At 48.9% G+C, this 11,815-nt stretch overlaps 1 protein-coding gene across 1 annotated transcript; it reads right to left on the bottom strand.

The window, feature by feature from the left end:
* Positions 1 to 5,483: 5,483 nt before the first annotated feature.
* Positions 5,484 to 11,448, bottom strand: CECR1 (cat eye syndrome chromosome region, candidate 1). The gene is made up of 7 exons (XM_009584639.1): positions 11,332 to 11,448; positions 10,463 to 10,590; positions 9,254 to 9,344; positions 8,844 to 8,952; positions 7,705 to 7,862; positions 6,635 to 6,837; positions 5,484 to 5,699 (listed from the first exon to the last, which is right to left on the bottom strand). The coding sequence occupies exons 1-7, from the start codon at positions 11,446 to 11,448 to the stop codon at positions 5,591 to 5,593; spliced, it is 915 nt and encodes a 304-aa protein (XP_009582934.1). The 3' UTR covers positions 5,484 to 5,590.
* Positions 11,449 to 11,815: the final 367 nt, after the last annotated feature.

The following is an 11,815-nucleotide window of genomic DNA, read 5'->3' as shown; positions in this document are numbered from 1 at the left end:
GGTGTTGGAGGTAGGGCCTGGGGTCGGCAGGGGATTTTGTGCCCACCGTGCTTCTGACATGTGCGGTTACTTGTCCGGTGGAGGCCAGGTTGGTAGAGAGGGCCGTGTTTCCAGCTGGGGTACCCACCGTTGAAGAGGTGCCCCTGAAGAGCATATATGCCACAGCAAGTGTTCCCAGCAGGCTGGCTGAGCTGCTGTATTTATTTTTACAAGGAAGACTGTCCAACAGGCTGAAGTGCTTATTTTTAAACCGACATGGAGTTTGCCAGCGGTCGGGCACAGGCTGAGCCTGGCACACACAGCAGAGACCGACAGTGCCTCCCAGCGCCAGCAGGCAGACTTTAGCCCGTCATCCCTGTGCTAAGCGCCCGGTTGTGCAATTTTCCCTTGAAGAGTTGAGACTTTTTGGCTCTACTAGGAGCTTTGTGTTTTTCATGTTATACATGGATGGGCCTTATGATTTCTTCTGCAGGCACATCTGGCAACAGCTATATCCCCTAATACCCTTGGAGGTGGTCTTCCCAGCGCCAGCAGGCAGACTTTAGCCCGTCATCCCTGTGCTAAGCGCCCGGTTGTGCAATTTTCCCTTGAAGAGTTGAGACTTTTTGGCTCTACTAGGAGCTTTGTGTTTTTCATGTTATACATGGATGGGCCTTATGATTTCTTCTGCAGGCACATCTGGCAACAGCTATATCCCCTAATACCCTTGGAGGTGGTCTGTCTGCCCTTCTCACACCAGCCCACAGGAGACTCCCTCTTCTTGCCCTGTCTACACTGTACTTTGATGCTTTCCCCACCCCCTTCCATAGCTGCCTTTAAAGACAAGCAAAACAGGCGGTTGCCCACAGCCTTCTCCCATGGGTTCCTATGTAAACTTTGCAGCTCTGTTTTCCCTGGACTCATAGCCCTGTCATCACTACCTCCCCTTCCTGACCTTCTAACATCCCCCTCAAAAGCAGCCGTACCTTCGGTCTCTTTTCTTACCTCAGAGGCTCTAATGGCCTGTGCCAACCCTCCCCCCCCTCTGTTTATCTCTTCTCTTTCTCTGCTGCAGCCTGCTCATGGAATGATGGACAAGCTAAAGGTTGAGAAAATACAGTAAAATGCCTTTCTTATCCTGTAATGACCAAGGGGGAGGACACAGCCTGATAAAAATGACAAGCCAGAAGAATTGAGAGCCAGACCCTTCACCTGCCTGTCCCTCAGCAGACAGAAAACACTTGATAGACCTACCGTGATTGCAACTGCTGCAGGCCTGGAAAGAAAGGAATTAAGTACTGAGCCAATCAGAGCTGCAAGTTTCTGGCCAAAGAAATATCTTTCTGCTACCTATGAAGAGACTAATTCAGAGACTTATAAGAGAAAAACCTGAAGCGGGCCGGGTGTCAGGAGCTGATGGAAAACACCTCTATAGCCTTGTGTTTTATGGCCAGAGGGCTTTGCTTAGCATCTGGCATCTGCATAGTCCCACTGCAGTGATGGAGGCTCACATGACATACAGATCCAGCTGCTCACTTGGGCCTATCTCTATTTTCAACCAGCTACTTTACTCCTCTGTTTTTATTGGCATGATTTTTGACAGCAACGACTAGTGCTGGATCAGCCATTTCCTGCCGGTGAGTGACCAGGAGGCAAACATTTCATTTGCTAAAGTGCCCCAAAGGTTGTCTAAGCTGCTCTGCAACAAAACATCGCTAGACCTGTGACACGGTGTGCTGCGAGCAAAGCTCCATCCACCTCCCATTTAAATAAATCGAACCTGAAGAGGCCACAGGGAGAGACCGATGGGGGAGATAACAGGCATAAGGCTTGCTGTTTTCCTATGGCTGCTCAAAGTAAGCAGCACAGAAACTTCCATGGATTTTCCTTCCTTGCTCCTGAGTCCAGATGGAGACCGAAGGAGGGCACTTTCTGCCCCTTTAGGTCTGTCCTGCTCAGCCTCTCGCCACCCCTGTAGCTGCCTCCAGCCCTGCTTGTCCAAATACCTGTTTCATCTCAGCTCTTCAGGTTCTCTAGCTGGTAGGAGAGATAGCAAATCATGTCCGTCGGGTGGTCTCTGTATGAAAATGCGGCCCGGAGTTGGATGCAGCTACCGTGTGGTTCGGGGAAGGCGGGGCTGGGGGACCTGTGTCCTGTCTCTGCCAGGTGGCTTGGGCTTGATTCCACAGTGTGTTAGCCCCTTGGATCAAATTGCCCTTTGCACCATGCTGTGAAGACATTTCAGACCCCCCTCATAATTGTACTGCAGGCTGAGTGACGCAAAACATCGCCCCTCCACCGCACATTCCAGATTAAAACCTCACATGAAACACAGGTATCCCCAGTTCTTTTTAACAGAAAAAAAAGGTAGGAAAAACCCCACAATTAAAACAGGTTTAAAAATTTAAATATATACTATGTTCCGAAAGAGACAGGCAAGGAAGCATTTTATGCAATGTATTTGCCAACAAATGTGAGCAGGGAGCTGAGGTACTGAGGGTAAGGGAATAGACTGGCAGCAAAATCCTTGAAATATTACTGCGAATGGTAGCAGCTGAGTCTCAGTGAAGCCCTGTAGCCAAATTTACCTGAAGCTTTGGGGATATCTGAATGGATTGATCTTTCTTAATGACTGCGATTCAGCCTAAAGCCCTCCTCCTTTGCACACCTAGAGTTAGAGAGGAGGGGATTCAGTCTGCGTTTGTTAATTTGCACCTTTCTCCAAATTAAGGCACACTCTGAGGAAGAGTTGATCCCCAGCAGTAAAGCAGGCTGGCCCTCCTCCCGTCTGACTCTAAGGCCCTAAAAATGGTTAAAGCCCATCTACTGCCAGAGGACTCTTGGGAAGCCGAAGTCACCACACATGGCAATGCCCTGTTCAAGCGGGGATCCAGGGAAGGCTACGCCAATGGAGTCAGGCGTCTCCATGCAGTTCAGGTTCACATTTAAACATACGTGATCAGGACGGGAAAGTTTCTGCTACCTGACCAACCCTAAGATGGATACCTTCAGCAGAAGTGGAGTCACTAGGGTAGTCACAAATGCCAACATAGCCCTGTAGGGTCAAGTTTCACCTTTCTGAGGGCTTCATCTGAAGATCACCTCAGACCTGTACAATTTTAAACCCCCAGTGATTTCTGTGCTGTAATCCCAAACAGTATCACTCGCTGGTGGCTCCAGACACTGTGACACTCACGTCACAGTTCCTGATGCAAAGTAGGTAAACGGTCAAGTGCACAACAGGCTTTTCCTAGGAACGCGAGAACAAACTGGACACAACAGGTAAACTGGTCTCAGCAAGTGTTTGGCAAACAGAAGATCCAGCCCTGCTGCTAATGCAGGTAATGAGGAGGGAGGACTCCAGGTAACCAAAAGGCCATCAGTGGTTCAAGCCCTCAAGAGACCATATGCAGGAAGGGCTGAAACCTTTCCACTGCAGCAGAAGAGGAAGGAACACGGGTCAATCTGTGTTGAGGACCTCAGCTCCTCCCACCCTGGCTCTGTAATGATTAGCCTCATCTTGGCAGCAAAGAGGCTCACTTAACTCACGGCAAATAAAAGATCTTCCTCCATCCATGTATAGCAAAGCTGAAAGATCAGGGGGCTCAGAGGGACATGGCTTTGGGTCACTGGTTAGCAGCCACGCCACCCGTTTGCAGCAGTTTTCCTCAGCAGCATTACAAATAAGGCATTTCCCAAGTCAGCGTTTATAATCTGACCATGCCCAAAGCCTACCTTGGGGACTTTAGACTGATCTCTGTATGCAACATCCGTGGAGGAGGAGGGAAGGTGGCTCTACTCTTGCTCCTCCTCCAGTATAAAGCTCATCCCAGGACCAAATCTGCATCAAGGCCCAGGAAAGGCCAGCCTGCGCAGAGCAGCTGCTGGTGCTTCAGAGGAAGGTGTGGGACATGTGGGCAGAGAGAGCTGGAGTAGAGGCAGCTGTGGCTGAAAAGGGCTAGGGGTGTGAGGCACTCAACCCCCTCAGTTAGCGAGGTGTGTGACTGGGTTCTTGTTTTTTCCTTTCTGTGGTTTGTGTTGCTGGCTTCTGCAATGTAGACACTTTTGGTTTGTTGTGGGTTTATTTGGGGTTTGTTACGGGGTTTGTAGTGTGGGTTTTTTTTTTCCCTGGGATAATTAGAGATGAACTTGCAGCCTGTGAAATGTGGACAGTTTAACATGGGACGCACAGGCTGCGCAGCTTGATCCACTTCTGTAGCAAGTATATTTGCCTCCTGCTAAGGTGTTTTAACCAAGGTCAGTGGACATAAACACTATGGCCAGGCAGCTTGAGACAATTAGCAGAAAACATAAAGAGAGCCAATTTGCCCAAGCTGGTCAGATCAGGAAATGACAGTCTTTGCAAGTCTGCGTTTTTCAGCAGGAACTTTTGTGAATTCTACCTTGTCTGATGCAAACCAGCATAATTGTACTGAAGTCAGGGAGAGACGCTGGTTGATCCTGGCTTGCGTGCTTGGGGTATGTGTGCCAAAGAATTTTCCTGAATTTATTTAACATCCTGATTAAGATTTCTTTTTTTTAATCTCCCTGCAACTAGTTCTTCTCCTGATATTTTTGATGATGTTAAGAAAGGGAATCTGCTTGTCCAGACACTATTTAATGTGTAGTTGTTGCAATAGCTTTTTGCCAAAGAGTTGGAAACTACAAAGGTCCACGCGAACACTGTGGATATCCACAGCGTGAGAGTAGTTCTTCACCAAGGTGAAAACCTGGCAGGCTGAATAAGGGCACATTTGCACTCTGAGTTAGGTGACAAAGGCTGGTAGTGGAACCCCTTGAAATCAAAAGGTGCTTCCTATAAATGCAGAGGCCTGTGTTAACATGGTCCAGTGCAGGGGGACAGTTTTAATCAAGCTGGATCTGGGAAGCCAGTTGTTTTTTTTTTTTTCTCAGCTGAAAAGTGTTTTGGCTTCCTTGTGACCAGAGGACAGGAAAAGATTTTGCAGTAAAAAAAACTGTTGGCAACTGAGGCACCTCTTTTTGGCTTTATGATCACTGTGCAACCAGGCTTAAATGTTCTGGAAGCAAGTTCCATCAGCTCATTTCCAGCCATGGTAGGTCCTGAAATAGCAGACATCAGACCTATGACTGGTTCTTCGACCTAGCAGTGCTATTTTGGCGGCAGGCCCAGGGTTAAACATAACAAGAGTCATTTTCAGTCCTTGCTCTCCTGAAGGTCAGTGGCCCAAATGGTTGGATGTTTGTCTTAGCTGTTTCCGGACAAGGTCTGCATTTTGTAATGATAAGGCGAAATTCAGAGATCCTCGTGTTGGCAGTCTCCCGCTAACTCTAATTAGAAAGCATGTTTTTCCTGAATAAGGATGTCAGGATTTGGTCATTGGCAATTTTTAATTGTTTTGACTATTTTGAGTGGGGTGTTCTTTTGTTGTTGCTATAAAGGCTTACTGCTCCCTTTTACCTCCAGTCCATGACTTTCACAGGATAGCGCAGCTCATTCTTAGCATTAAGAGGTGAGACTTTGAGGTTCGTTCATCTGCTCAGGTCACATGGAAGAAGCAGTCTCCCTCCTAGCAATAAGCCTGGCTCGCTCTGGCTTGCCAAATGCCTTCTGAGATGAGTCTCCTCCCCTCTAAAGCTCCCTCAAAAAGCTATCAGAGAGGTCAGCCACAAATTGGTCCCATTTTTTCTGCCAGACCTCTTTGGCCTTGGCTTTCTCATCCGGTGGCATGGCACTGTATCTGTGAGGAGGAGAAAAGTCAGTATCAGACAGGAGACAAGGGGGCAGCTATTTCAAGATCAGTGGCCAAAATGAAAAGGCAGCAACAGATTAACCCTTGCAGGACATGCCTACACCACACAGAGTAACAGCGCAAAGAGCCTTGAGCTCCTGCCAGCTGGCCTTATGCTGGGATGTGAAGCATGATGGCCATATCAACAGCTACTGAGTCCTGCCCCATGAGGACAAAGAGCTCAGTCTGCATAAGCTGGAGATTCACTGGGCGGCACCCAGTGACTAGTTCAGAAAAGACAAGGCTGCTGTTGCTTTCAGATGTCCTTTGGGCTTGGTCCAAATCGGCAGGAAATAAGAGTATTTGTTGTCTCCCTGGCCATGCGGGGACTTGGGATTGGCATGAGGATTGGCATAGGATTTGGCAAACAGACAAGAGTCTAGGAATGTACAGAAAGACCCTGGGCACCATACCCAAACTATTTTGGGACGTTCAGAGCTGTCCAGATAAACAGAAAAAGTGGTTAAACACACCCAAACTACATGCTGGTAGATTGTTTTCCTGTGTTTCCCCAGTGGTCCATGGCAAACACCGCAGCAAGTCAGATTTTGGCAGAAATAGACAAGTGATACAAAAGCATAACAGTTTTCTCCCATACCCAGAACCGGGTGCTGGAGGCAAGTTCGCAAAGGATGGAAAAGGAGGAATAAACTGAGACACTGAGTTAGAGAAAGGCACTCAAGGGCATGGGCAGAGGAGCCTCTGGGGTCCCTGTGTCCTGCTGTTGGAGGAGACACACAGCGGAGACTTTGGATTAATGGAAGCCCAGTTCATATGGCAGAGGAGACTCTGGGGCCAAAACCCAAATACAGCAGGTTTCCAGGGAGCAAGCTGATAGTCCCCTTAGCATTACTATGGCTAGATGAGAGAGATGAGGAACTTACTTTATGGAGTTGAGTGCAAGTTGTTTTAAAGTCCTCAGGTCGGCATTCATCCCTCCGATGGCCATGAACACCTCGTAGAAGTCATAGGAGACGCCCTTTGCCCCAAAGATAGGGGGATCATCAGGGCTGATCACGATGGGGTGCCCTTCAGCCACAAGGCTGGCTGCGGGATGGCTCCGCAAGTCAGCTACCAACAGCAGGACCTCGGTGGGGAAGGGTGGGAGACAACACGACGTTGGGTTATTGCTGTAGCTGGGGTTTGCATTACGGCACCCGTCACACCACATGCCTGCTATAGCTGCCTGTGTCAGCAGGCAGTCATCAGGGAGGAAGAGCCTCCAGAGAGCTGGTCAGAGCACGTTAGGCGTTCTGCTCTGAACTGCTGCAGGAGGAGCCTACTTGTCTCCATTGACTATAGAAGGAGACTGGTTTCTTCAATTAATCACCTAAATCAAGGCCAGTGGGGTGAATAACTTCTGCTTATTTATAACGTTTATATGAGCGTTTCAGGAACAGTCTTTTGGTTATGTATTTGCCATAACGCTTATCCCAGGGCATCTGGAGCTGGTATCAGGGTTCTCTCCCTCAAGGCTCACACAGGTACATCTTTATCCCAGAGCATCCTTCTGCTGCGCCCAGGGGACAATGCGCACCATGCTAACGTGTTGCAAAAGAGTTCCCCCTGGTTATGAATTCTACAAAACCAAAAGACTTCCAGTTACAATCCCAGCTTCTCAGCCTCTGGCCCTCCTGGCTTTGAAATATTTTTCTTTTTGTCTCTTTAGGCACCTCCCTGGCTCTGGGCCTCATCTCCACTAAGGAGGACTGCCTTCCCAGGTTCCTCTGGATAGGAATTTAAATGATTTTGAGCTGACTGGTGTTGCAAGCCTTATATATACACAGCGTGTGTCTACGTAGCAGGCTGCAGTGTAATGTGGTGCAAAGGAAACTGAGCCAGCCTGGGTGCAACAAAATACCTAGCTGCCCCCCAGCTTCCTGCTGCTCCTAGCTGCTATGGTAAATCCCATTCCAGTGTCCCAGCCCCAAGACTTAAGCTTTTACCAACATACCTGGTTGGAGATGGGACAGACTTCTATAGGAATATCCCTCTTCAGAGACAAACTCTTGGCTACTGGATGTTTAATGAGGGCAAGTCCGTGTCCAATCCGGCTGGTGTTCAGTAGCAATGCATCCAGCACATTATTGTCTACGGAGGTGCCCTGCCAGTCTGAGCAGAAACAGATAAGAATCACTGCAGTGCTGTGAGGAAATATATATTCTCAAACAGCTAGATGATTTTGTTAATAAATGTCCCAGCTGCAAGGTGAGAGCGTTGCTCATGCTCTGAGTTCCCACTTTGCATTTTCAGTGAAACAGGGATCCAAATCTGCCCAGGACATTGCCCAGCATAGAGATACTCACTCATCTCACCTGGCTTTAGATGTCCACAGTATTACTTTTACAGCTAAGCTAATCATGCTGGTCATTAGCTAAGCTAATCCATTCATGGTCAATGGACAGAAGTAATAACTTCTGGGGAATAGCCTGTGCATTAGGAAGAGATGTATCACATCTTAGAAGTGCCTGTTACTGTCCATGGCTATAAAGGGAGCCTAGGGTAACTAGTTCAGATGTAGACATCTTCTCTGTAGATGTCAACATGCAATAAGTGTAACACAAGTTAGACACAACTGTCATGCGTGGTTAGGATAAATCCCACCCATACGGACGGAATAATATATTGCCAATAATAATACATTGCCCCAGGAATGACAGGTAATGATCAGTTACTTCGATGAGTGTATTCAGTTAAAATTTGAGTCTGGCTTAGACATTCCTTCACCTTAAAATGTAAAATAATGGTTGAGGAATTCTGCTGCTGCTGTGGAAGGGAGGTGAGCACTGCTCCGAGGAGGAGGTGGCTACCAGCAATAACTCTTGCAGCATGACTCCATGTAACACACAGGGCAAGGACGCTGAGTACCATGATGCCTACAGTCAAGAGCAGGGAGCGGGTAGGGGAGGTGCCGTGTAGGAATGCTACAGCAACAAGCTGATATGGGGAAAAGCATAGGGAAAACCGATTCTATACACGTGTATACACACACACACATCATCTTCATACAGCCAAGCTTGCTTCTTCTGTGCTTTGCAAGACTTCACCTCTTGCCTCTGCAAGCAGTAACAGGCCTTGTGTCCTCATGCTTACCGGTCTCCCCAGCATGGAAAAAGTATGGCAAGTTGACCCCCAGGGAATACGGGATGGTCAGGGCATCCTTCAGGTCCCATAAAGAATGACCTTCATCCTCATCACCAACCTGGAGGAAAGAGGATAGGTATTTTTGAACATGCTCTGGAAGATGGTGGGACTTACAGGTATATATCGCTGAGGTGCCAACTGTACCGAAATTACAATGCTGTGGGGTTAGGGAGCGGATTCTTTCAAGAGATTTTGTCAATTACCCTCAATAAAATCCTTAGCTGGAGGATTTGTCATTCTTTTACATTCAGTACAGCAGCAGAGGATCTGGCTCTGGTATAAAACATATGCTATATTATACATGTAGTTATATTGCACCTCTAGGGGTTAACGCGAAGCCACAGAAAAAATACGGTTACCAGGTCGAAGCCTGCCAGGGTGTCTGGGAAGCGGGCTCTGAGTGCCATGGCAGTGACGATGGATTCTTTAATCTGGGAAACATTCAGCATCCTAAAGAGCAAGAGAGAGAAAGCAGTGCAGAGGCTCACTCCCACAGGCCTGCCTTCTTTGGGTTTGAGTTTGAAATGGGAGCCCCAGGGGTATTTCCAAAATGCGAGTTGCTCCTGAATCTGACAACCGGCTTCAGGTCTCCAGAGTAACAGCAGTAGAAAATTGATATTATGAAAGGAAACCCCTGAATGACCAGGAAATGCCTGGCTAGACCCTGCTGTCACTTGAGTTGAGGCATGCTTGTCTAAGACTCACCAGCTTTCCCATCTACCAAGCAGGGAACACAACAGCATGGAGAGAAAATGTTTAAATATTTTTTTTGCCTCTCGACTGTTTTGCTGGGAGGTGGGACAGTAGTTGCATTTCAAGAGAGTTTTAAATTTAGATTTCTTCTAGCCCTATCAGACTTAAACATCACAGTGCATTTTGCAGACAGACTCTGTCCATACCCAAGCTGGCCAGAGGCAAGCCAGCTCTGAACTGGAAACGGCATCGTGCCGAGCCAGAGTAAGTGCTGCTGAGAGGTCTGTTATATTTGCTCAGGATCACCTCACATGACTTCATGGCATCTGGCTGACTTGGAGAACAGCCTTGTGCCCGCCTGCGAACAGCAGCACGAACATACCGTACAAAGGCTGCCGGGAGAACAGTGTCTGCAGGGTCCCACAAGGACCTTTGCAATACTGAGTGCCCATACTCGGGCAGTGCTGTCACTGCTTCAGCTTCTGCAGAGAGAAGTATGTCCAGGCTCGGGAAGAGAGCACGCATGGCTTGGACACGCACACCGCAAGCAGCCCTTCCCTTGCTCGTTCCCGCACCCCGGGCTCACAGACGCTTGTCTCTCCAGCGCACACCATGAGCTAACCCTGGTCACTTCACACGTACGCAGACTTATATAGATGATTTCTCATCCTCAGCCTTTTACAAGTGCCAGGGAATGCTTCGGGAGTCAACACCCCAGGTCTGACGATGCACGCAGGCATTGCTAAACAACTGTGGCACTTCAGCCCGGCCCTCAGCATCGCTTCTGCTGGCCTGGACCCCTCTCTCCCCACTGCCACCTCCGCCGTAGCACAGCCAGCCATGCACAGCCGCTCTTAGCCCTGCTCAGCCTCTACCTGTGTGCTGTAAATATAATCTTGGCTCCAAGAAAGTCAGGGTGCTCCTTCACAAACTGCCTGGTCACTTCCCGATAGGTTGCCACAGACCACGATTTATTGTGCCGGGTGCCATCCAGTTCGTACACCTGCAGGATGAAAAGCACATGGCAAGCAGAAGTTGGAAGAGGTGTTTTACTGGAGGGTGGGAGAAATGAACTGAAGAAAACCTTGGGAGAAGCAATGTGCTGCGGGCCTGGCAACAGGGCAGAAAAAAGCGGTTAAACCTGTGCAGAACATTTTCTTCTTGAAGCCTTTACCAGCTGGCAAGGACCAAGGAGTGGTTTTCCTCCCTCTTATGTGATACAAGAAACAAGTTTCTCCATGTTCAGACATGGCAAGCAAATGCCCTTGAGTACCCAGAGGAGACCATGACCTCTTACTCATGTCCGTATCAAATGCTGGAGCGTTTTGTCCAGCCGTCTGGCGGCTCACACACGCTCTGTGCCTTGCGGTGGCAGTCTGTCAGCCAAGGCAGCCCCAAGGCATGCGAGGGCTGAGCTCCATAAGCTACCAGCTGGGCTGGGCTTCTGCTCCCCTCTGCCAGAGGTTTGCTCTGTGACCTTGAGTCGGGCATTTTAGTCTTGCCACAGTTTCCCAGTTCTCTGGCTGCAAACTGGGAAAAATAATCCCTTTGGCATGCTCTGTCTCATCAACTTACTTTGTGAGTTCCTCATGACCAAGGCTATACGCAAGGCTTTTGCCCTGATTTCAGCAGGGATGTAGACCCTATATTCCCCGGTTGATATTAATCCACAAAGGCCCTGCCTGGAGTCGCTCACAAACAGCTGCTGAAATCACTCCGTCCTTTCTGTTCTTATCCTTCTCACCTTTCTTTTCTCCTTCATCCTTCTCCTCTGCCCTTTAACTGGTCCACTCCACCTTCTTAATTCCCCTCCGGTGCTGCCCCTTGCAGCGATGCCCCTTGCTAAGCCCCTGCGCCCCATCGCGCCGTGGCATCCCCGTTGCAGGCACCAGGAGCCGCGGGGCGGCTGCAGATGCTCAGAGGCAATTTTCTGCTGCTGCAGCTCATGGGAATGTGAGACTTTACACAGCTGAATTTGCAAACACAGCTGGGTTTGGGGGGCTTTTCCACAATGTTTGCTGTTTCGCACTAAATCCTGACTTTCATTTACTTTACTTCAGGGGCCGCTTCTGGCGGGCTTTGCTGCAAGGCGAGCTTTTGCAGAGCGTCAGCGCTGTTCTCCAAGCCTTGTAGAGGATCTGCAGGCACCCAAGCATCTCACTGTCCCCATCACATCATGCTCACCTCGACTGTCACAGCAAAGCATTTCCCTTCCCTCTCGTCCCCGC

The sequence above is a fragment of the Fulmarus glacialis genome, unplaced genomic scaffold (assembly GCF_000690835.1).
Source record: "Fulmarus glacialis isolate BGI_N327 unplaced genomic scaffold, ASM69083v1 scaffold33060, whole genome shotgun sequence".
In the NCBI taxonomy this organism is placed as follows: Eukaryota; Metazoa; Chordata; class Aves; order Procellariiformes; family Procellariidae; genus Fulmarus; species Fulmarus glacialis.
The sequence above is the reverse complement of the archived record's forward strand: the minus strand, read 5'-3'. Positions and strand labels throughout refer to the sequence as shown.

What these genes read in the sequence shown, in the direction of transcription:
- CECR1 (XM_009584639.1), bottom strand. Translation starts at nt 11,448, where the DNA reads ATGGGGCGCAGGGGCTTAGCAAGGGGCATCGCTGCAAGGGGCAGCACC. An exon ending in CCCTGGCAGGCTTCGACCTG is followed by an intron (nt 8,953 to 9,253) that starts GTAACCGTATTT and finishes TCTTTCCTCCAG; the next exon opens with GTTGGTGATGAGGATGAAGG. An exon ending in TTTCCATGCTGGGGAGACCG is followed by an intron (nt 7,863 to 8,843) that starts GTAAGCATGAGG and finishes GTTTCTGCTCAG; the next exon opens with ACTGGCAGGGCACCTCCGTA.